This window comes from Pseudogymnoascus destructans (assembly GCF_001641265.1).
Source record: "Pseudogymnoascus destructans isolate 20631-21 unplaced genomic scaffold scaffold_26, whole genome shotgun sequence".
Taxonomy (NCBI): Eukaryota; Fungi; Ascomycota; class Leotiomycetes; order Thelebolales; family Thelebolaceae; genus Pseudogymnoascus; species Pseudogymnoascus destructans.
Window position 1 is genome coordinate 70,409 of NW_020167545.1, and position 24,805 is coordinate 95,213.

Genomic DNA, 24,805 nt, shown 5'->3' on the forward strand with positions numbered 1-24,805 from the left:
AGATCGACTTCCTCTTTGATTTATTGGAAAGGCAAAAAAGCCTTGAGCTTTACAACATGTTGATGTAGGGGCAATGGGTGGGGTTTGGAGGTGGAATAAGAAGGCTTGGGTAAATCAATTTGTTATGGCAGATTGGCTAAATGCTTTCTATACTCATATTGGTACGTCACGTTCTATACTGCTTACAATGGATAACTTCTCAGCCCATATTGCTGCAGTGGAATCGACGCCTCCTCCTCCAAACATACGAATTATATGGCTTCCTCTAAATGTGACCAGTCGATATCAACCTCTTGATCAAGGTATTATAGCCTCTTTAAAAAGCTATTATCATTGGCAATGGCTCGAGTTCATGCTTGAATCTTTTAGCAACAACCTGGATCCAATCAAAATAATGACAATACACTTTGCAATTCGCTGGCTTATTTGATCATGGCATCACAATGTTACAAATACAACTATCTACAATTGCTTTCAAAAAAGCATGATTCTTTTATGCCCAATACAGCTTCCTATACACGCACTTCCTGTTCTAAACGACTTATATACTCAAGTACAACAAGCTGGTCATATATCAGACGCTATGGACCTTTCGAACTTTTTGAATCCAGCGGAGGAGGAAATACAAGAGGTGGAGGGAATACATGAGGTGGAGGGAGGCTTAGATGAGGACACAATTCTACAGGAGGCTGTCATACTGACATTCGTTGCACTCAGTTTGCTATCAAACTCAAGAGCAAACTTAGAAATCTCCTCCTCAAACCTACAAGTCACTATACATATTTTGGCTTGTCACACCAACAACAAGAGCAATACTACTCAACGATTGCTACAACCCTCTACGATTCATTACACGTCATTGCTCCTTAGTTACTGGGCCGATATGACCACATAGCATATCTCTACAACCCTCTATGATTCATTACATGACATCACTCCTTAGTTACTGGGCTAATACTACACATGACATATCTCAATCAACTAGAGGCCTAGGAACATGAACAATAGCTCCAAAAGCTTCTACAACCCTCTATGATTCATTACACGTCATCGCTCCTTAGTTACCTACAAGATTGGTTAAGTTATGACATAATCTGTCTATAGGGGTACTCTGACCTTGGACCTCCTTTCACTTCCTATAGGCTAGGAACCTAGGAGATGGTTCTATGGGATTCTCTTACGTCGACTACAGTTACTAAGCCTGGTTAGTCATGGAAAGTCATGGAAAATGAGAGAACTACACTCCTTTAGCATAAATAGGATTGCCCTTTCCTTAAGAAAGGGCAAGCAGACAATACAGTAAATTGACTATCACATACTTCCAGGTCTTTTCCAAGCTTCCAAGCATTGATCTTGTTACTCCTTGTTTCTGAAAAGTCAGTGAGGTGCTAACCTCTGACTTATCCCTGAGTTCTCAGACTCAACATTTGTACAACTTGTCTAAACCACTCCACTACATCATACACTTCATTGCTGCGTTGTGGAATAGTCTAAGCTACAACCCTTTGGCTCTGTTTCCTAAGACAGTGTGTTGTCTTAGTAAAATCATCCATTCCTTGGGTGGCTAGGTTCTCACAATCTGGTGCACCCACCATTACAGAGGCGATGGCTCCATATATACAGGTTTCCAATGCTCAAGATGATGATGATGAGGAGCCCCAGCGTCCTGTGCTCACCACACAGAACGCTGTACAAGCCCTCCAAGTTCTGATTGAGTTCTCAGAATCTGAAAATAGTGGCATCACAGATCCAGCATCATTTTTGCCCTCTTTAGAGCATGTGGAGAGGCAATTAGTGGCCAAACAGGCCAATGACTTGGTTCAAGGCACGTTGGATGGATGGATGGTTTAGCTGAGGGGCTACTTGGGGTCTACTTCAGATCACTTTCTAACTCAATATTAACATACTTGATAAGCGAGTCGTATTTGCATGCGAGTCGTATCGCGACACACCAAATCTGCACTTTACAGGTTAATAACTAAACAATTAACTATTTAAAACCTTAAAACTACCCTAATTAGGAACCTGCTTTAAGGGGCATGTACGGGCAGTATGTGTGAGTGATCTACACATACTACATGCTCGTGGCACACGTATTTGCAGGTCTGCTAGCTCACCTGTAACCCTACCCTCAACCACTATATTTGCTGTTTGTGCCCACTTTAGGCCTTCCTGAACCGTTAAAACACCTCCCTTAGCTATATACGACCTCCTTACAGCCCTCTTCTTCTTTTGCCTCTCATTTGCAGCCCGTAGCTGCTTGTTTTTGTCCGCAAGAAGGACCGCATTATGCATAGACATTTGGCACCCTTTTACTAGCTGCTTGAATGCCTGCTCTGTAGGGTTTGAGAAGTGTCATGACACTCCTTCGATATTTGTGTCACGACCCTTCGATTCGCTTTAGTCTCTAGTACTTATTTCACTATGTCATTCACTTCACCTGCTTCGACTTACTTTGCATTCCCTTACTTCGAGTCGAACCACTTGGCCAACCTGTTAGTCTCACCACTTGACCCCTGTGGTATAAAGTATATGCTTTGGAGCCTGAACTACTATACCTTGTCCTACTGCTTCGAGTATCGAAGTCTTCACATTATACTTCGGATACTTCTGCAGACTTGAAGGTCAGCCTCGGTTCGAACTGTCCTTACAAGAAGCCTGCTATACAGCGCGGAACAGATTCCTTAATTGCATTAGCCTGACGGTCCAATTGACTAACATTATGGGGTGTTTCAGGTACCCAACAGTCCTGGGTAGTGTCCAGGAGAAGCAGAGGTGGGGTTGGTGTCTGTAATTGAGTATTCAGCATCGAGAGCACCCGTTCTGGGTCATACGGGTGTATGCCAGTGGCTGCAAAGCCACTACAGATCACATTAAGTGTCATAGAGTCTTTGCGGGCTGTAAGGTAGGCTGTAAGGAAGTCAGGTTTGTCAATATGACCAACTCCAACCCGCATATACCCCTCGATTTGTTTTCCGTACAACCGTTTTATAACTGCAAAGCAGCTAACGTCAAGTGGCTGCAAAAGATGTGACGAGTGTGGAGGCATACAGAGTGTGATAATTGAGTGCTCCTTGCAAAACAGGTCAAATTCAAGAGTAGAATGGCTTCCATGTCCGTCAAGAGTCAAGAGCCTGTAAACACCCTTTGTACGGTCTTTTGTGTACTTCTGGAAGACGTCCGTAAGCCAGGTAAGGCCTAAAGAGTCGTTCTTCCACCCATTGTTACTAACTGCAATGGCCCAATCTCGAGGCAAGGTATCCATATACCAACTTGATATATGGACCTTTCCCTCAAATATAACCATTGGTGGCACACTCCACCCACTTGCTGCAATTGACTCAATAACGGTAACCCATTCACGATTCCCTGGCTGCACACAAACTGGCTTATGGGCCCGCTCAGAACCCGTAATCACTTTTGCAGTTGTAATCACTCCCATTTGAAATCCTGTCTCGTCAAAGTTATAGATGTCATTTTCCTGAATCCCATATTTGGCAATTGTGTTCTGTAAAAGTCGAAACCAATCCCGAATAACTGTAAGGTTTTCACATTTTGCCCGTTGATAATCGTATTTGCGGGTGTATTTTGATTGGAGGAAAGGGTGGCGCTTTACAAAGTTGTAAACCCATCGTTGGCCAACTGTAAGAGGGGTAGAGTAGACTTCATCAGACCGTTTTTGGAGTAATAGATTTGCCATTTGCCGTACAGATTCAGATCTAAGGGGTAGACCTTGTTCCTCCATAGATAATATCCATTCGACAAGTGTTGACTCCTCTGTGCTGCTAAGTTTTTTGTTTGCGGGTTGTAAATCACATCGAGCAACGCGTCCGTTAACACGGTCGCGAACAGTTGTGTATGGCACGTCGTAGATTGTACAAGCCGCTTTGAGGTTGCTAAAATAGCCTTGATGGAAGGCCTGAATAGCTAAATCAATTCGGCCTTCAATCTGGCTAGCCTGAGTGTGCTGCGGTTGAGCCATTATGGTCATTAGTATCCGTAAAGTGCGGATTTGGTGTGTCGCGATACGACTCGCATGCAAATACGACTCGCTTGTCAAGTACGTTACTATAACTTGATATATTTATGCATGACCAATTACATCGACTTAACGAGATGATACTGTACGGAGGTGTTGTTCATAAGTTTTGTGAGTGGGTCATGAGATGACCGGGGGTTGGGCATGGGTTGGAGCATGGGTACGCGTAGGCTTGTTTGTACCTTTTTAACGCGTCAAAATTCCTACTATTGTATTTTATATGTAGGAAATTCATACTCTTTCAATAACTACAATGCCTCATCTTACTCGCGATGAGCGGCTTCGTTGCGCACTACTACGCTCCCTAGATTGGGAGTTCCAAAAAATTGCAGCCTATATTGGCTGCATGGAACGGCAGGCTTGGTATGCTTGCCAGGGCCCTCCAACTCCGAAGAAGCGTTCGGGTAGGCCACTTATCCTATCCGATGAGCAAGTTCAAGAGGTTATTGAGTTTATAGCCTCATCTCGCACGAATAGGCGTATGCCATATACAAATATAATACGCATTCTTAATATTCCATGCTCACGGCTTGTCCTAACCCGCGCTCTGTCTGTGAGAGGCTATAATCGACATAAGTATCCCTCTCTACTTTACTACTATATAGACTAATAATTATTAAGGGATTGCTATGCGGAAGCCTATTATCTCAGAGACAAATCGACAAAAGCGACTTTCATGGGCTATTGAACATAAGGATTGGGTACGGAATGATTGGAATAGGATACTTTGGACTGACGAGACGTGGGTAACGGGAGGCCGCCATACTCGTACATGGGTTACTCGAAAAGCAGGGGAAATGTGGGATGATACATGTGTTGTAGATAGAGTACAACGGAGAAGGTAAGAGACTCCTATTTACTATAGGATTTACTAACAATCCCTAGAGGTTGGATGTTCTGGGGCTGCTTCTCAGGTGGTCTTGGAAAGGGTCCTATACTATTTTGGGAGAAGGAATATGGGAAAATAGGAGCTGAGTCCTATATGGCTTATACTGTCCCTCTAATCCACGGCTGGCTACGCCTATACTCAGGCCTTACATTGATGCAAGATGGAGCTCCAGGTCATAGAGCAGCTGCAACATATGAAGAGTTGAGATCCCGTGGTATTTGCCCTATAGAATGGCCCCCGTATTCACCAGATCTCAACCCAATTGAACGGGTGTGGCATATTATGAAGAATTATCTACAAGATAATCATCCAGAACATATGTCCTACGACCAGCTCCGTGTAGCTGTTAAGGAAGCATGGGAGCAAGTTGGAGAAGCTGAGCTTAATGCTCTCCTTAATAGTATGCCTACACGTATGGCAGCAGTAATTGCTGCAAATGGTATGCACACAGAGTACTAGGCTTATAGTATAGTTTTATATAGGGGTTTAGGTATCTACTCTACTCATTATTCTACAGAATTGATTGCTCTCACACTCAAGTGTTCGTGACGCGTGAGAATCGGTACTTTGGCCAGAATTGCCAAACCAGCCTACGCAGGGGGCCCTAGCCCGACCCACTCACAAAACTTATGAACAACACCTTCGTAGTAGCCCTACCTGCTACAGTGTAGCAGCCACCTGCTACACTAAAGTAGCCGCTATCCTAATTAGGCAATTATGATGCCAATCCTACTAGGGTTTATATTTCCTACTATGGCTAGTTTTATGGGGCTGCTACAAAATGGAGCTGCAAATCTAAATTGCTCTAATAGAGCAATTTAAATTATTCCCGCCCTCATTGTGGCCCGAAAGCCTTCTCCGAAGATGCCACCCCACCCCTCCCACCCAAATGGCCTCTTGCGGAGCTCTAGGTGCAGGTCGGTGGCACCGAGTATCTCGACATCGACGCCCTCATCCTCGCCTTGGATGATTGGGCCGTCAAGCAGAAGTTCTGCTTCCGGGTCCTCCGGCGGGAGAAGACTGGGGCATTCTTCGTCTGCCCCAAGGAAAGCTGTGGCTGGCGCTGCCGAGCCAGCCCCCACGACGACTTGTTGGTGCTCGTCATCGTTAATGACGAGCACCGTTGTGTTGGCCGAGGCCAGCGCAAGTTCTCTTCGTCGCCGAAGAAGTCTTGGCTGGACCGTGTGGTCTCCCGTCACTTGAATGTGAAGGAGGAGAACGCCGAGCTAGCGGCGGCAGCTCGGTGGCGGCAGCGAGGGTGGACCGGAGGTTTGCCGGGGTTCGGGGGTCTACGGGTGCTGGGTAAATATTAGTTTAATTTACTGGGTATATGGTCCAGCAAGTGCTGTACGAACTTTGCTCTTACTTAATTAATAGGGCAAAAGCTCTATATACCCAGCACGACCCCTGTAAAGATTCATATACCCAGTAAATTAAAATAATATTTACCCAGCACCCGTAGACCCCCGAACCCCGGCAAACCTCCGGTCCACCCTCGCTGCCGCCACCAGCCGATCTGAGTACTGGTTATAAGCATTGATTTACCCTGTTTTTACGTAAAGTTTTCTGATGATGGTGGGTCCACCGGACTGGGATCTGCCCCGTGGATCTTATGGGTGCGATTCATACTATCGAGCTGGATCTTATTGGTGCGACTCGTATACATCAGATCTTCATTCGTCAGGGGCAGCTGGCAAGGCTCTATTTGAATAACTACAGTACCTGCCAAGTGAAGCATGCTTTGAGAGAATGAGGTCCAGCCCGATCAATGATGAGAACTCGTTGGTGTTGAAAAAATCCTCAACTACACTCACATCTGTTGGGTCGGACCGTGGGTTCACAAAGCAATTTGAAACCACACACGACACACGATTTGCACTGCCTTCTACCCTCATCCCTGGCCCTTCATTTGGGCTGATTGAAATGGAGTTCGCACAGGCGCCCTTCATCCGACGGATACGTGTTACGTCAAACAGATCTCGGTCTTTTAACTGGGTCATCATGAGCCCACTCACTAACACCACATGCAAGGGATAAGGAAGGGACCATATGCTCTCCTCGGGTATGTATCCTTGTTAAGATGCATACCCGAGGAGAGCATATTTGGAGTTTGATATGCAACCTTGTTGGGCACATATTTGGAGTTTGATATGCATCTGTTGAGCATATATTTGGAGTTTGACGTATTTGGAGTTTGACGACTTAATTAAGTAAACTACGGTGCGAAGCCATATATCGGCCTAGAGGTATATAGACTACACTATGCCTATGCAGCGTACTTCTAGAATACTTTCGTTTCTTTTCCGACGGGTGCTACTGCGATTGTTCTACACCCCTTATTATTCTTGAGGACTTTTCCAGTATTTTAGGCTTCTATTCTCGACAAGTTGTCCTGCGAGAGTCCTATTTCTCTTCTTCTTCATTTTTTTTACAACTTCTCGGAAAGCGAATGAAATGGCAGTCCCGAAAGGTCAAGCGAGGGCGCTACGGCAGGCTTTGAACGAGAAAGCTGCCAAGTCATTTGGGATTGCAATCGGATCTCTCATCGCTCTCTTTATACTCAGTCACTGGGCACGATACTTCTTCCATCGGTATAGTAACGGAAGTCGAAGCTCAGCCACGGTAGCCATGATAAGGCTTAGGAGAATCAGATCCCTCCTTTCAAGGAGGTTCTTCAAACAGATATCAGTTGGCCGTATTCTACTCTACATTTTATTCTGGGGAATCAACGTCATTCTGTCATGCACAAACGTAGACTTGACCAATCTCCTCTATGTAAGAAACATTAATCCGTTGTTTTGGGCGCTCAACTGCTTACCAAGTGAAGGTCGCAAAACACCAAGGCTGGTACTTACACCCTCCGACCTTTCTTTACCGATCTGATAGGTTAAATGTCGACTATATGGTGTTTAATACTGACTTATAAAAGGGTTGCGCTATGCAATCTAGCCTTTGTCATTTTCCTCAGTTTGAAAAACACGCCATTAGCTATTCTCTCCGCCACTTCCTACGAGACCTTGATGCCGCTCCATAAGGCGGCGGGATATACATGCATAGTCGCATCTTTGGTCCATGCCATCGTCTATCTGGAAGCTTGGGCACAAGTTGATCCTCTACATAACATGCTGGAGCCCGCCCCGATCGCAGGAATGATAGGTGGCGTTGCAATGCTTCTCATTGGTGTATTGGCTTTGCCATATATTCGCCGCCAACACTATGAGTGTATGTTAAGACACTAGACTTCTGATGGGCTCTGTCCGGCTAATTTATCATATAGTATTCTACGCTATACATGTCATACTGTCAGTCATCATTTTAATAGTCGTCGCATTGCACGTGCCAAACCTCAGCAGCCGTGCCATCATTATCACCCTTTTTGCAGCTTCTTTGTCATTCATGGATCGCGCCATCCGCGTTTTGAAATTCTCTTGCAACTTCATGGGTAACCATGCGGCGCTCACCGCGCTACCGAATGGTGCTACTCGAGTCACACTTCGCCAATCATCGAAGGCGATTCCCGGCTCGCATGCCTTCTTGTGGTTGCCTGCTATCCGTCTTGTAGAGACACACCCCTTTACACTCGTTTCCTCGGACCCTGCAGAGTTTGTCGTGTTCTCTCGCGGTGGATTCACGTCTGCATTGCACAAGTATGCGAAAGAGTTTCCTGCGAAGACTTTGAGATGCTCGCTCAACACAGGTTATGGGAAATTCCCTGACTTCAAGACTTACGACAGCATCTTATTAATTGCCGGTGGTAGCGGTGCAAGCTTTACCTTTGCAGTAGCTTTGGACCTTTGCAGGAACCCAGGCCCCTGTCCATCTGGTAGTATTACTTTTGTCTGGGTTATTAGAGATAAAGGTAACACTGTCAAATAAGACTATATCCTACAGACATCAACTAACAATGCCTAGCTTCTATCTCGTGGTTCCATGCGGAACTTCGTGAACTCCACCTCGACCCACGTATCAAAGTTATGATACACGTAACTAACAACGTCGAGTCTTCTGCACTGGTCTCCTTATCGGGATATTCTGAGAAGGACAGTCCTGCAACCGCAGAAGAGTCTAGTCAGACTTCGCTCCCAACTATGGCATCTGGTGACTCAGAAAAAGCCATTGAGCTTGAGCAAATGGCAGCGTCGAAAAAGCCTGTCGATCCGGAGAAAGGCATGGGTTATGATGTAGGAGAGGCATCCAGCAGCACCGTTGCAACCTTCACAGGGCGCCCAAATATTCCTGCACTGATGAGAAGTCTCGTCGACAATGAAGATACCACGAAGAGAGTTATTGTTGGCGCTTGTGGGCCTGCGGGGTTGCTGGAGACGGTGAAGGACACCACATCGCGATGCATACGGCCCTATGGCCCATCTTTCACTTTGCATACCGAGGTAGGCTGACTGTTTTTCTCCCTTTGTTTTTCGATCCGCTAACATGGGAATAGGGGTTTGAATGGTAGACGCACATATATGTACATGTCCTTTTATGAGTTTTGATTGATGAATAACGGAGGAAGGAGGTGAGCATATATAGTTTAGAAGGGCGGTTCAAGGTATGAGGGAGGACACAAGTGGCAAATATGGTGATGCTACCCTTTGTATGGGATCTTTTGCATGGGAACTGTTTTGTTTTTATTACAATCACGACAGCATTTGAACATTACTATTTACGACGAATATTTATAAAGACAAGAAATATCATATATCATGTGTTTACGCCTGAATGGGATTGATATCATTTCATGTTAAGTAACGTTGTGTCTTCTTCTGTCCAAGTATGTAGCTGCCTGATATTTAAGTGTTGGAGGAAGGACCGAAATATTGCGAGCGCGCGCAACGGGCAGGAAAACTCGACAGTAGACTACAGTATATAGAATGAATGGATTGAATTCGGAGGGCCTACCCAAACGCCCTGAGTAACAGAAGGGTTTAGGCCTGAAACCCAATGCGTCGGAGTTCTGAGGCAATCTGCTCACGCCAAGCGCCAATTGGGGCAAGGCTCCCGCCTGACGATTGCACTGGGAAAAGCTACCATTAGAGCGTTTTAGCAACTGTTGAACAGGCTGTTCAACACCCCCGTATGTAGTTAGTATAGAAATATGAGAATTTAGTGCCATAATCCCTGTACAAACCTTGCAAGCCCGAGCTCCACTACTTCCTATTTAGGACTTAGGACTGTAGAGGTTTAACACTAGATGGCTTTAGCAGCCAGGCCGAACAGTTGTTGGCCAATGTCATACTGACATTCGTTGCACTCAGTTTGCTATCAAACTCAAGAGCAAACTTAGAAATCTCCTCCTCAAACCTACAAGTCACCATACATATCTTGGCTTATCACACCAACAACAGAAGCAATACTACTCAACGATTGCTGCAAACTCTTCTACTACATCTGTTTATGCTACATACATCACGGCATATCATTTGAACACTCATTGAACAAGTTATTAAGAAAATCTCCTCCTTAAGGGGGTGGGCCAATACTACCACATGGCATATATCTACCAACTAGAGGCCTAGGAACATGAACGATAGCTCTAGAAGCTTCTACAACCCTCTATGATTCATTACACGTCATCGCTCCTTAGTTACCCACAAGATTGGTTAAGTTATGACATAATTTATCTATAGGTACTCTGACCTTGGACCTCCTTTTCACTTCCTATAGGCTAGGAACCCAAGAGATGGTTCTATGGGATTCTCTTACGTTCACTACATGATTAGCAAGCTAGTTGTGGGTCGCACTTGATTTCTAATACATTTACCAAGCCTGGTTAGTCATGGAAAGTCATGGAAAATGAGAGAACTACACTCCTTTGGCATAAATAGGATTGCCCTTTCCTTAAGAAAGGGCAAGCAGGCAATACAGTAAATCGACTAGCACATACTTCTACGTCTTTTCCAAGCTTCCAAGCATTGATCTTGTTATTCTCTGTTTTTGAAAAGTCAGTGAGGTGCTAACCTCTGACTTACCCCTGAGTTCTCAGACTCAACATTTGTTGCAACTTGTCTAAACCACTTCACCACATCATACACCTGATTGCTGCGTTGTGGAATAGTCTAAGCTACAACCCTTTGGCTCTGTTTCCTAAGACAGTGTGTTGTTTTAGTAAAATCATCCCTCCCTTGGGTGGCTAGATTCTCACATCTGGTGCACCCACCATTACAGCCAAGGCCTGAAGAAGAAGGTGCCAAGCCACTATAGAGGTGTAGTATATAGCCTAGGCTCAGTTGATTGTAGCACTCATAGACCCTAGTTAATAGAAGTAGCTATGCCTAATATAGTAATATCAAAATTCGCATTACCCCCTAAGTCAATTTTTGGACCTGCTTGAATCGTTCCCATTTTACAATGCTGGACTTGGCCATTTTGGCGAGAAATGGGAGAGCTGCGGAAACCGGAGTTTAGCTATGACCTAACAAGGAAAATTACTAGTAAATTGTATGTAATTCTCCCCTTCTGGCCATACCCCCTACGGCGTTCCCTTTGTAATCCCCTATGTGACTAGAGCCCTTTGTTCCCTCTGTAGAATACTGGCCTTTGATAAATTTTTATACTTCAGTAAGTGCTTTGGAACTGGGCGAGTGGGGAGAGAGGTGGTGGCGGCTGGAAAAGATACATCACGGTACTTCTATTGCCATACACATATATATGCAAGTGGAAGTACCTATATGTACCCTTTTGCGACCGCCACCACCTTTGTGCCCATTTCTCACCAAAATGATTTTTTCCTGCTTAACGTGCATGTATAACGAAAGTGCCAAACAAGCGAAAGTGCCAAAATATCGCGACTACCCCATAAGAATTGCGATAAATCCACCACAACAATATAAATTATTCAGAGTCCTCTTCCTCAGACCTGTCTATTACAATCTGACAAGTGCGCGCATTGTGTCCAGTCTCACCACACTTGCCACAGCGACGTGCATGGGTTTCTTCCCTTGGCTTCCGACCACTACTTGCCCTTATTTCTTGCTCTACTTGCTGCACAACGTCCCTCTCGTCCTGTACCTCCTGTGCTACCTGTTGACTAAGTGATCCTCCTTGCTGTAGTTGTGTTTTTTTAGCTCTCCGGCGCTTGCTTAGCACTTCATTTGCCTGTCGCAGGTTTTGGTTCTCTGCTTTTAACAATGCTAATTGATGCATTATTTGCGATGCACCCTTTGTAAACTGGTCAACAGCTGCATAGATTGAGGTTGGAGAGCTATTTTGATGATGCGCAATCCGGTTTTTAATGAAAGTAGACTGTGATACAGCTTCAGTTGGGTTATTTGGTGTCTGAGAAACCCATGGTTGAGCGGTGTTTGGGCGAGAGGTTGGAGGTGTTGGCGTCTTAAACCTAAGGTCAAGTGTAGATATTACACTCTCAGGGCTAAATGGAAGAAGCCCAGCACCTCGGAACCCTCCCTGAATATTGCTTTCTGTCATTGCAATGTTAAATGCAGCGTGGAAGGCAGGAAAGAAGTCATCCTTAGTAATGTGAATAATATGAGCCCGCATCATATCTTCAATTTGCCGACCATAAGCTCTCTTTAATGGGCCAAAACAGCCAACATCAAGTGGTTGGAGTATATGGGAAGAGTGAGCAGGCATACAAAGCGTAATAATGTTGTGTTCTTTGCAGTACTCCTCAAACTTGTCTGAGTGGTGGCTCTCATGACCATCAAGGACTAACAAGCGATAACCACCAACACTCCAGGGCTTTGTGTGCTTCTCAAAATGCTGAATCCAATCCATACCTCTCTCGTTTGTAGTCCAGCCATTTGCAGTAACAGCGATTACCCAATCTGCTGGAAATCTGCTATTCTCATACCAAGATGCAAGGTGGTTTTTACCTGTCACAATGACAAATGGCGGCACTGCCCAACCTTGAGAACTAACGCCTTGGATTACTGTAACCCATTCCCGATTGCCAGGCTGCACCTTTTTTGCCTTTGCCCGCCCATCTGAGCTCGTTACTACCGTTGCGCTTGAGATGACGCCCATCATAAACCCAGTCTCATCAAAGTTGTAGATATCTGCATTGTTGATGCCATACTTTAGAATTGTGTTCCATACAAGCTCAAACCAGCCACGAATGACTTCTGGATCTTCGCACTTAGCCCTCTGGTAGTCGTATTTTCGCTGGAAGCGTGTCCGGAGCTCTACATGGCGCTTAACAAAGTTTGAAGCCCAACGTGACCCGACGCGTGGCGCGTCACGTGTTGCAAGTAGTCAATTTGCCATATCTTCAACAATAGACAACTGAGGAGGGAACCCTTTAGCAGCTAAGTCAAGTATATACTGAACAAGAACTGATTCCTCTAGGTTACTTAATTTCCGTAAGTTGGCTTGGATATCGCATCGTGAAGGTACGCCTTGTAAACAGTGACGTAGCTTGCGGTGGTCTACTGAATAGATCCTAGCTGCAACTCGAAGGCGCAAATTTGGGTCGCTTTGCATAGCTTGGATAGCTAGCACTAATTTGCTTTCATCATTTTTATGGCGCATGTTTTGTTGTGGAGGAATTTAACATTTAGTTGGGGGGGTTGGTCACCGCATGATTTTGGCACTTTCGCTTGTTTGGCACTTTCGTTATACATGCACGTTATAGGATATATATGTATTACTTGACTCTATCCAACCCTCTACCCTGTTATATTCGCTACTATCCGTACTTGCAATTGGAACGCTTCATCGGATAGGCCCATGTAACGCCTGCTGAAGAAGAGATATCATTGTAGTCTGGCCTTGCTTCAATTCAGCTTGGCCTTCCTGTAGTCTATAGAGTGAACACTCTCAGCGCGGTTCTCACTTTGCCTTTCTTCTGCAGAATCATCTAGTATATCCTCGTCGTCAGGATCATCAAAGCCAGAGCACCCTCGTGCTCTCTGGCCAATGGATCTATTACGATTTTGAGGATAAGTCTGCTGGTGCCTCCACTTTGTAGCAAGAGCAACAGATAACAAGTCTCGAGTATTAAGCGCTCGCTGCAACGAAGTGATAACAGTATTTGATGCCTCACTTCGCTGTGTTTCAATCCGCTTTTCCTCAGTAACAACCCCAATCCAGTTATCAGTTTGGACAGTCAATTCCGACTCGCTATCGGTTGTCCAGTCCCAAGCCCATCGAGGTATTTTCTTCTCTTGTCGATTTCCCGCTGTACTACTTGGTAGAGACTCTTGTGGTCTTTACCAGTCTGCCTTTCGAAATCAGCCTGTATATAAGACCAGAATGCAGTCTTCTTCCCTGGTCGAAATGCTTCAGCGTTTTGATTGCAAAGTCAGAGGAGGACCAGTACTTCGTCCTTAGTTACGGGCGTCATCTTTGCTTGAGAGCCTTGAGGTTCGCAACTCTCTATGCACTGCCGGCTTGAGACTTGTGATCCTCTAGGCCTTTCGGTATTGAATTGCGCCTCAACTGTAGGCTGAACAGGTAAAGGAGGACTACCCATATCATCGTCTTCGAAGACAGAGCGCTGCCGATGATGGAAGTAAAGTTCGAGGCTGGTATGCCCGGAATTCAATAGGTTTGGTATGCGATGCCATAGTTATCACTTGTATTGAATATAATACAATCATACATATGACTCTATTACTAACTCTACAGCTACATGACGTCCCCTGAAGGTGATTACTAATAAATACTCTAACTACAACAGGATTATGACTCGCTGCAAGTCTTCAACAGTAGATGGCTTTAGCAGCCAGGCCGTGTGACCGGTGCGACCGGAGTTCTTCAGCTATTTCCTTCAACAACCGATGCCCTGGAGAATAGCCGCTGATTGTTAGGTTTTTAATCCACTTTAGAAGTATCTGTTCTTGCGCGCCTGATAAATTCTGCTGTTTCTGGCGGGCTTGGGAGCATGTCAAACCTCCATTGACGCGTCGCGTCACTGAACTCTTCGGCAGCCCCAGCACTTTCTCAGCGTGATATGCACTCTTATACTTCTTAGATTGGACGTCTAATACTGCCTGGGCTATTAAAGTTTCACGCTCAGCAACACCCAGGCTTTTACAGCGAACCATTGTTGAGTTATTCACAGTTATCAGAAGTCGGCGGGGTGAATTCCCCGCGTTACGCCATCCCCCGCGTTACGCCACGACTTACGTTATATAAGCTGTAATACAGCCCTTGAGAAACTGCGTATGTACCCGCAGCCTACGCAGCCTACAGAGCCTACAACGCCTACCCTACCACGGCCTATTACCCCTATTCCCTCCACTTTCCAGGGCGTAGAACAGGGCCTACAGCAGTGGAAGGAGCGGGTTCCGGAGGCCTTTAGTAGCCCCTCAAGGCAGAGCTACAGCAACTGGCTTACTGGGGCAGCCCAGGTTCTGGCTGCTGGCCAGCTCCAGGAACTCGACCTACGGGCTGTTCGGCAGCAGGTCAAGAACTCGAAGAAGCAGCGGTGGGGCCGGGACCAACTCCAGTGTGGAGGTGAGCTCCGGGCTTCTGAAGCCCACGAGCTTCAGGCCCAGAAGCTCGCTGCCGCAGAAGCTCGGAAACTGAGCCAGGCCCAAACCCGAGCCCAGAAGCAGCTCCGCCGGGCAGGAATCGAAGCCCGGAAACGGGAGCGCCTCCGGAAGAAGAGCATAGCTCAGCTCACTAAATCGGGCCTCCCAATTCCTCCGGAGTTGGAAGACCCTATTACTGACCCAGAAGCCAAATCTGAGAGCCAGTATGAGAGCGCAACTGAGGGTGGGAGTGGTCGTGGGAGTGAGAGTGAGCGTGAGAATGAAGAATTGATAATTTCGTAGAATTGAAATTTTAAGTACTTTTACATATAAATTACTATGGTTGGGTACTTACGGTCGCAATTTGAGAGGACGCACTTGCTTCCTCTCATAAGCGAGTGGACGCACTCGCTTCCCCCCACGGCGGTTACGTTATATCAATTTCTATTTTATATGCGAGTACTACTAATATGATACAGGGTCTTTGATATCCTCGCACCGATGCAGGGGGAGCGGTCTCGGTGATGCCGGTGGTGCCGGTGGTGCCGGTGCCAAGCACCGATTCTCATTCCAACATCACAGTTAGGTTTCAGGCTGCGGCACCAAAGGGCCGCTGGTAACGTGACCTCAACTCTAAACCCCGCCTAAGGCGCTTAGCCACCACCTGAATTAATTTAGTGCAAGGTACAAACCCTTTGTACTTTTTGTGCCTCGGCATATCCATCATTTTGTGGGGGATCTGGAAGAAAGAGACGCAGCTGACACAGCCGAGTGGATCTTCGACAAGGGGGGATTTCTTCAATAACCATTGTGATCCTGTACATTTAAGACGACATATATTTGTGGATTTCTTCGTTTTTGCACTGCTGTGGTTCCTAGGCTTTACATCCCTACAATCAGACAAGAGTCGCATCGTCCCGAGCGACGAACAGACAAGACATCATGCCTTTCGATACCAAGCTCACTCGTGCCCTGGGCATTAGAGGTATGTTCCCCTCATCTGTGATCTCCTCTTTTCAATCCCCTCTTAACAACCTCTCTCTAGTCCCCGTTGTCCAAGGTGGCATGCAATGGGTCGGTTACGCTGAGATGGCCGCCGCCGTCTCCAACGCCGGCGGTCTCGGCCTCCTCACAGCCCTCACGCAACCCACCCCCGAAGACCTGCGCAAGGAGATCCGCCGCTGCAAAACCATGACCAAATACCCCTTCGGCGTGAATATCACCCTCCTCCCCGCCATGGTTCCCCCGGACTACGGCGCGTACGCCCAGGTCGTCATCGAAGAGGGCATCAGGATCGTCGAGACCGCCGGCAACAGCCCCGGCCCCGTCATCAAGCAGCTCAAGGCCGTCGGCACCATCATCCTGCACAAGTGCACCACCATCCGCCACGCCGAGAGCGCCGTCAAGCTCGGCGTCGACTTCCTCTCCATCGACGGCTTCGAGTGCGCCGGCCACGTCGGCGAGAGCGATCTCACGAACTTCATCCTCCTGAGCCGCGCGCGCCAGACCCTCACGGTCCCGTTCATCGCCTCTGGTGGGTTCGCTGACGGCCACGGCTTGGCTGCGGCGCTCAGCTTGGGCGCTGAGGGTATTAACATGGGTACCCGCTTCATGAGCACCGTCGAGGCTCCCATCCACAACAACGTCAAGGAGCAGATCTGCAAGGCGTCCGAGCACGACACCCAGCTTGTGCTGCGCAGATGGAAGAACACCAGCAGACTGTACAAGAACAAGGCGGCTGTTGAGGCGTTCAAGATCGAGTCGACCAGCACGACGGGCAAGTTCGAGGAGGTCGCGCCGTGGGTGTCGGGTAAGAGGGGAAGACAGGTGTTTATCAACGGTGATGTTGATTTCGGAGTAAGTCTCGCCAGTCTGCTCGCATTCCGGATCCTCCTGTCCTTACGGATGGGATTAAACCAGCTTTTGAAGACTGGGTTGTGAAGAAGAGTGCATGTGCTGACTACGGTGCTTTAGGTGTGGACTGCCGGACAGGTCATTGGTCTTATTCACGATATCCCTACGTGCGAGGTTCTGTTGAGGAGGATTGAGAAGGAGGCCGAGGAGACGATCAACAGGGCATCGTCGCTGATTGTTGCCAGCCCCAAGTTGTAGAGGGTTTGTCTGTAGCGATGGGTGTTGTATGATGGATATGATATATTTACAGCCGATATAGAAGAGCTGTACAGCCTATTTCTTGTGTATTGTTCATTGTGAAGTTCTCGTGGCCTCTGAGGTGAGGCCGAGAAACCTACTCCTGCATAGCAAACAGAGTATTGATCCTCTATATAGACTACAGTCCACTCTCGCCAAGACGATGTCGGATTAGTCAAGAACATCGCTAAGTCGATATTTTTTTCAGCACCAAATTGATTTTCGCACTCAATTCTCGATATTCGCGATATTGACCTTCTGACCTTTAATTATCGACTTATCCAACTCTATTATGCCTCGAAAACACACGATTACACTCGAACAGCGCCGTGCCCTTCGACATTAGGCACACAAACAGCACCCGAAACCCTCCTAGAAAGCCTGCATCAACTGGTTTCTTCACGAATTCAATCATAGGCTCAGTCAATCGACAATATCAGATAGCCTTAGTAACCGCTTTAAACATCTCGACAACTCGACAACAACTAGACAACGAAATCGAACTGGCCAATGGCCTCAACTTGAACAAATTCTCTACGACTTTTAGCGACGAATTGATAGCCGCGGTGGCTTTGTGTCAGGATGCTCTCCAAGCCAATCACCTCAGGGCATTAGAGCGTTTAGAGGGCGAAATTGAGGCAATTCAGCTTAATTCCTTGGTTTAGGAGACATTAGATAGGTGGATTACATAATACTTGGCATTTCAATATAACGATATTTTCACTTTAACGATATTTACACGTGTCACCAATTGTATCGACTTAAGATATTTACACGTGTCACCAATTGTATCGACTTAACGGGAGTTGACTGTATGGGCTTTTCGAACGTTCAGACCTGACCCCTTATCTAGTTGCTGTAACTGCCACCCACCAACCACGTTCTGTCATAGTCCCAGCCACCAGACAGACGTGTAAAGTGCAAACCGCGTTTTGATACCGCGTTCTGAATAATCCTCCTCCAAAGTCGCGCCCTCACCGCCGCCTCATCGCGATCATCGCGCCCTCATCGGTGTTTCAAGTCATCCCTCGCCCATCGCGACTGATTGGCCCAGCCCTGCCCACCCGTTGCCAAAACTGGCCGCATCGCCAACGACCGTTCGCAGCCAGGAAAATACAGGCAATTGGGTGTCCCAGCCCCGCGAATTTGTTAGTTGGGCACTGTGAGTAGACGACTGGCCAGGCATCGTCGTCGTGGGGAGAATTGTGAGGTGTCGCAAAGGTATGGGCTTGGGGTAGAAGAATTGTAAAAGGGAGTGGCTGGGCTTTTGTGATACTCGAGTACAGGTACAGTTCTGCATGCTCCGTACAGTTGTGCCTCTTATCTACAACCTCACTTTCAACCCTTCAGTTCACTTACTACTTCTGTCTTTCTTCTTTCTACCTCTTATCTACCTTCTTCAATCTATTTGCTGTGGGCGAAATTATATTCATTCTGTCGCTCTCTATTTTCAAGGAACTTCACAACTCTCGCAGAGAGCTTGTTGTGTTACTACGACAACCTCCCCGACAACCTCCCCGAGTCACCTCGCCCACCATCGCAGTGACTGAGAAACACCAGGGCGCAGAACTCCTCTGCGATGCTCTTTACGATAAACAACGACATCAAATTCTCCCTCATCGCAATCGATATTCCTCCCAGCACCGTCATCTGCCTCTCCGCCGTCCTCGCCGGCTACTACTACCTCCTCCACATCCGCGCCCACCCCGGCCCCCTCCCACAAATCCCCCCCGTCGACCACGACGACCATGACCACCATCTCCGAGCTCGGCGACCTCTTCGACGACCATCCCTCGTTGGACGCCTCTCTGGCCGACTTCGAACCCGGAAGCAGCGAGCCTGCTCACAGCCCGCGCTTCCCGCCCCTCCCAATCACCCGCAACAACAACTACAACCACCTCTTCCCTTCGCAGCATTCTGGTTTCCGCGAGCCCTCAGACTCGGAGGACGATCCGATCCGCCCGGACTCGTCGGGGGGTTACAGCCCGCCCGCGTGGCGCCGCAACGGGGGCGCAAGAAGCTCAGGCTTTTGGAATAGACGCGATAATATCCTTAATCGCGCCGGCGGCGTGAGTAGGGAGGTTACGCCTGAGACGTGGGAGAGCGCTGAGGAGGGAGATGCGACGCTCGCGGCTGCGGCGCGGGTGCGTCTGCCCACTGGGAGCATTAGTCCTGAGAAGAGGCGGAGTCCGAGTCCAGATCCGTTTATGAGTGGGGGGGATTTTGGGGGCTCGTTCGGTGGCGTGAAGAAAGAGGAGGGTAGTAAGGTGGTTCCGCTGGTGACTATACCCGAGAATCCTAATAATTGTAAGTTTATCATTGCCTGCACGGAAGTGCTGGTCGAGGTCCCGTTGTCTGAGTTGGTCTAACTGTTTTAGATATCCGATTTGCCGTGCGCGCAGAGGTACAGCACCGGACGGAGCCGTTTGAGAACGTGCTGGCGGTAGCGACACGTAAATTCGACAGCGTGACCAAATCCTGGACCTCACTCATCACCACCATCCTCGTGGCATTCCTCTCCCTGCTTGCCGTGAAATCGATATTCACCCCCGCCGCTCCCCTCCCCGTCCCCGACCTCGTCAAAGTCGCCAGTCTCGCCAAGGCCTTCGAGCCCCTAATCTTCTACTCAGAGCATGGCATCCAGCAAATCGCCGACCTGCAGGCCACCAGCGTCGCTGTATGGGACCTCGGCGAGTCCGTTCGCTCTGCCAACATGACCTCCGCGCCCATCATCGTCCGCGAGCTCGACGGCCTGAGCGACTCCCTCAAAACTCTCGCCATCGAACTCACCCGCTTCTTCGCTAATGTAGATGGCGACGTTGATGGCATCCTCATAGTCATGGACTGGGCCAAGCGCGAACTCGCCGCCCTCCCTGCCGCCCCACCATCCCCCCTCTCCGCGCTCGCTACAAACACACACGCCCTTCTCTCTCGACTCCACGTCCTTGAGTCATCCCCAGGTAACCCGACAGCTCTGGGCCATGCGGCGCTCGCGCTCTTCGGCCCGACGCCGCCCCAACGCACGGCAGCGGCGCTGGGGCGTGCGTTCCGTGAGTTCGTGGGCGTGCTGGAGGAAGCGATCCAGGCGGAGCTTGAGCACGCCGCAGCGCTATTCGCACTCTTCGAGGCTGTGGATCGGCGATTCCTCAATGTTGCGCGCGCGGTGGCGCGAGAGAGCGATGAGCAGGAGCGTGGGGAGAGCGAGATGCTAGCGAGTTTATGGACGAGAGTCTTAGGGGGCAATGCAGCGGGGTTGCGCAAGTTTGAGATGAATAGGCGATTACTGGGGAGTGTGAGGGAGAGGACGGTCCGGAATAAGAGGGTGCTTGTGGATCATAATGGGAAGCTATTAGCACTGAGGGCGAATCTGGAGATGTTGAGGATGAGGCTTGTTAGTCCGCTTGTGAGGGCGGGAGAGGGGAGTAGGATTGGGGTGGAGGAGCAGATTAGGGGGTTGGAGGGGACGTATGAGTATTTGAGGGGGGTGAGGGAGAAGCAGAAGGGGCGGTTGATGGAGGTGCTTTATGGGTCTGGTAAGGGGAGGTCGAGGATTGTGGCGGATGAGGAGGGGAGGGAGATTGAGGGGGGTGGGAGAGGAGGTAGGTTTGGTGGGTGCCGTTGGATTTGGGTTTGTTGATGGCGCTTTAATAGGATAAGGGGGGGGAGTGGCATGGAGCTTTGTTTATGTTTATGGAGTACGGCGGATGGCAGAGTGTGGGGGTATATTATGGCTGTACATGTGATGAAGTGCTGGCGGAGTACATAGAAGGAAGCTGTATTGGCTACTGGGGATAGATGATACTTGAATCCAAACTCAACATGAATATCCCAACCATGACCCATGACTGAAGATCTCCCTCCCAACAACAACGATCTTTGTGCATGCGAGCTAAACGTACCACGCGTTAGGTTCTGACTTTAGTACTATCAATCAACTAGCTGCTACCGAAGCCTCTAGGAGGGAAGACGCGATGAAGGAAGGCACGATGAAGGAAGGCACGATGAGAAAAGTGTCAAAGACGGAAGGAGCGAAGGGCGAAAGGGCAAACAATACCAATTATGAAGATTCGTCTGCCGCAGCAACATCTTCCCCCTACATATCGGGGTCCGCATCAACCCTGGCTTCAGCGGCTGGTGTGACTATCGTCTTGCGATGTGAGCGTCGTCGGGGCGGGCCCGGGCGTCATTTTAGTCAGGACTGAAGCTGGCATGGCTTTCAACACTTGTCATGTGGGAGTCATCAGGGTTCACTCCAACATCCTCCCTTGTGGCGTGGGAGTCGTCAGGGATCACTCCAGTCTGGAACTTCCTTGTGCATGGGTATTATCAGGTTGGGCCTCGACGCCGGCGCCCTCCAAACCAGCTGGAGCAGCTAGAGAAACGCCAGCAAAGAGGAGTAAGGAACGGGAGTGAACTTCATAATGGATTTCGGGTATGTGATACTGGGTGACTTGAGTGGGAGCATACGGGTTGAGAGTGAGCCAGGCATATTTATATAGCTTCTCAGCGGTGATTTTTTTTAAGACCGGCCGATATGATGACCCGAGTAAATCCGAGTTGGAGATTTGTGGATTTCTCGGCGCTGACTTAATATTCTGCCATGTCAAGCCTGCTCCGCCTCGGTTGGGCAGACCAATGCCGCTGTCAGCATCGGGGAGGACACTCCGATTCCATCTTGGCCATTCCGTTGAACGTCCTGTTAGCCTCACCGAGTGGCTATCTGCCTAGGAGCCCCATGATTGGAGGCTGGAGGCTGAGTGCTACTCAGACAACGACGCGGCCTCAGCCATGTTTACATTGGCATAATTCACCGACTTTACTATTTTTGAGACATCGCCGGGGATATCTTTTCCCTTCCAAGACGCTTTATGCGAGTACGTTGAGCTCTGAATCCACGCTAGTCGTAACGAAATATGAATATTTTGGAAGTCCCAGGGTAAATATGTAGGTCGTTCATCTCTCTTTACCTATTCTTGTCGTCATTGAATTCTTAACCATGGCACCCAAAAGACCCGCGATGTTGGTATACTTTCTCCAGTTGCTTGCTTTATCATCCTCTCACCCCAATCCAAAGGTCTACAAAGCGCAGCCTGGGACAAAATTCTGGCCGTCGGAGGCAAAATGGGAGAGCCTTGATAAGTCTCTTTCGGGGCAGCTCATTAAAACCATCCCACCCGGTGCGGTCTGCCACCCGTCGAAGCCTTCGTATGACGCCGCCGCTTGCCCGGCCGTGCAGGAAGGATGGAAACCCGCGAAGTGGTAGACTGAGAATCCCGTTTCGGTCATATTGGATAGCTCTGCGAATGACACTTGTCTTCCGGATCCGAAGTACCCTTGTAGCGGAGAGGGATATCCGATTTACGTGGTTAATGCTAGGACGGCGGAAGGGAGTCAATTTTGCAAGGCAAAACAATGTCAGATTGGTTGTCAAAGGGACGGGTCATGATTATATGGGGAGGTAAGTTGTATGATACCTGCTTGAAGTTGACGCATGGCTTACTTGAGAAGGTCTGCTGCACCTAACTCTCTTTCAATCTAGACCCACAACATCAAAGGCCTGGAGTTTTTCGACGTCAACAAATTCACACCGAAGCGCTGCAAGATTCCTATCCACAAGCATGTTATTACTGTAGGGGCTGGGACGCAAATGCTAGAAATTGACAAGAAAGTTTCTCTCCGAAACCTTACCGTTGTAGGCGGTGGCTCTGGATCAGTTGGAATGGGGGGATACCTCACACGGGGTGGCCATAGTGCTATTAGTCTCACGTTTGGACTTGCTGCCGATCAAGTTGTGGAGATGGAAGTTGTAACTGCAAGCGGAAATATAGTAACTGCGAATGCATGCCAGAATGTGGATCTGTTCTGGGCTATGCGCGGAGTAAGTTCCTCCATTCGATTCGACAATGAAGGATCTCTACTAAATAATCACAGGGTGGTGGCTCAACATTCGGCGTCATGATCTTAGCAACAGTCAAAGCTTACCCCTCCTTCAAGTTTACTACCGTCTCGGTCATGTTCGGCGCCCCAGCCTCCTCTAGCGATGCCTACTACGACGCTCTTACCACCGTCTTCGAGGAATAACCAGGCCTCGGTGACTTTGGTATCTCAGCCTACTACTTTGGAGCAGCGAACGTGAGCGCTGCCGATTACGGCGTTCCAGTTCCAGGAATGATCAACGGCTTCATTGGCAGCTTTTTGCTACCGCTAATAGACGCTTCCAACACAAGCGACAGCCTTCTAACGGCTGTCAACGCAATATTAGCCAAGGCCATCAAGGGTTCTGAAGACAAATTCCTGACTTCGGTGAAGGAGACTACGTTTGATGATTTCTGGTCCTGGTATAAAGATCGTAACGGGCCGTTGAACGCGGGTTTCGATGGTATCCTTGGCTCGCTGTTGCTGGATCGGAAGTCGTTGACGGGAAACCGAACTGCGCTCAAGGAAGCGCTAATTGTGGCTCCTGGAAAGGGGACCTTGTATGTGCACACTGGTTCGTATTCACCCGCATGAAAAAGCACGCGGTAACTGACAATATCTACAGTTGTGTCATTGTGGGATCCCTTGGATGCTGGGGAGGGAGAAGCAGCTGGATCTGAACACCAATGTGTACACCGAGTCGTTGAGAAAGATTGGCCCTGACACAGGGGCGTACATTAATGAGGTAGGTGCCCTCTGCGGGACATGCTGTTTTGTTACGAGCTAATTTTTATGGGCTGATGTGTATGAACTGAACCCCCAGAGGACGTTCTGGGGCGCCAATTATTCACGACTCTGGTTGATCAAGAAGATGCTTGACCCGCTAGATGTCTTTTGGTGCTCGCCATGCGTGGGGAATGAGGGATGGGAGGTGATTGATGATGCTCTTTGTAGAAAGTGATAGCTTGGATGGAATGGAATTAGAGTTGAGGAGAAGGGGCTGGGAATGAGTTGAAATGTAAACTGATAACGTATTTCACAGGCAAGCTGGTCACCCGAGCAAGCTGGTGACCAAAACACCAAAACGCATGAACTTGACAAAAGTCAACATGCCACAACCAACACAAGCCCAATCCTCTAATCAAAAGGGTAGAATTATTCTCGCTATTAAAGCACTCAAAGAAGGCAATATTAAGAGTATTCGAGCTGCCGCAATGTCGTACGATGTCCCATTTGAGTCGCTACGTACGCGACTTATCAGTGTTACTTCTCGACGTGGCTCTACTCCTAACTAACGTAAGTCGTGGCGTAACGCGGGGGATGGCGTAACGCGGTGGAATTTTGAAGAGAACACAACAAATCTGTAAATTTAACTAC

General features: G+C 48.3%; 5 protein-coding genes across 5 annotated transcripts; 4 read left to right on the forward strand and 1 right to left on the reverse strand.

Moving 5' to 3' along the window:
- Positions 1-5,746: 5,746 nt before the first annotated feature.
- On the reverse strand, positions 5,747-6,666 carry VC83_08405 (uncharacterized protein; the record flags this gene model as incomplete). Its single annotated transcript, XM_024471957.1, has 3 exons — positions 5,747-6,080; positions 6,128-6,226; positions 6,485-6,666. The coding sequence occupies 3 exons, from the start codon at positions 6,664-6,666 to the stop codon at positions 5,747-5,749; spliced, it is 615 nt and encodes a 204-aa protein (XP_024320415.1).
- Positions 6,667-6,980: 314 nt separating this feature from the next.
- VC83_08406 (uncharacterized protein) lies at positions 6,981-9,652 on the forward strand. The gene is made up of 6 exons (XM_024471958.1): positions 6,981-7,703; positions 7,756-7,775; positions 7,858-8,150; positions 8,206-8,787; positions 8,841-9,316; positions 9,370-9,652. The coding sequence occupies exons 1-6, from the start codon at positions 7,383-7,385 to the stop codon at positions 9,382-9,384; spliced, it is 1,707 nt and encodes a 568-aa protein (XP_024320481.1). The 5' UTR covers positions 6,981-7,382; the 3' UTR covers positions 9,385-9,652.
- A 5,091-nt stretch (positions 9,653-14,743) lies between these two features.
- Positions 14,744-15,947, forward strand: VC83_08407 (uncharacterized protein; the record flags this gene model as incomplete). The annotated part of the gene is made up of 2 exons (XM_024471959.1): positions 14,744-15,635; positions 15,841-15,947. Exons 1-2 carry the CDS (start codon positions 15,053-15,055, stop codon positions 15,945-15,947), a joined length of 690 nt encoding a protein of 229 aa, XP_024320480.1. The 5' UTR covers positions 14,744-15,052.
- A 356-nt stretch (positions 15,948-16,303) lies between these two features.
- Positions 16,304-18,212, forward strand: VC83_08408 (uncharacterized protein; the record flags this gene model as incomplete). Its single annotated transcript, XM_024471960.1, has 4 exons — positions 16,304-16,346; positions 16,407-17,218; positions 17,336-17,594; positions 17,651-18,212. 3 exons carry the CDS (start codon positions 16,304-16,306, stop codon positions 17,471-17,473), a joined length of 993 nt encoding a protein of 330 aa, XP_024320478.1. The 3' UTR covers positions 17,474-17,594; positions 17,651-18,212.
- A 5,468-nt stretch (positions 18,213-23,680) lies between these two features.
- VC83_08409 (uncharacterized protein) lies at positions 23,681-24,151 on the forward strand (the record flags this gene model as incomplete). The annotated part of the gene is made up of 2 exons (XM_024471961.1): positions 23,681-24,002; positions 24,054-24,151. 2 exons carry the CDS (start codon positions 23,681-23,683, stop codon positions 24,149-24,151), a joined length of 420 nt encoding a protein of 139 aa, XP_024320477.1.
- Positions 24,152-24,805: the final 654 nt, after the last annotated feature.

Excerpts from the sequence above, each read along its gene's own strand:
- VC83_08406 (XM_024471958.1), top strand. The coding sequence starts at position 7,383 with ATGGCAGTCCCGAAAGGTCAAGCGAGGGCGCTACGGCAGGCTTTGAAC. Across the intron at positions 7,704-7,755 it reads ACTTGACCAATCTCCTCTAT|GTCGCAAAACACCAAGGCTG; the intron begins GTAAGAAACATT and ends TACCAAGTGAAG. Across the intron at positions 8,788-8,840 it reads CTGGGTTATTAGAGATAAAG|CTTCTATCTCGTGGTTCCAT; the intron begins GTAACACTGTCA and ends AACAATGCCTAG.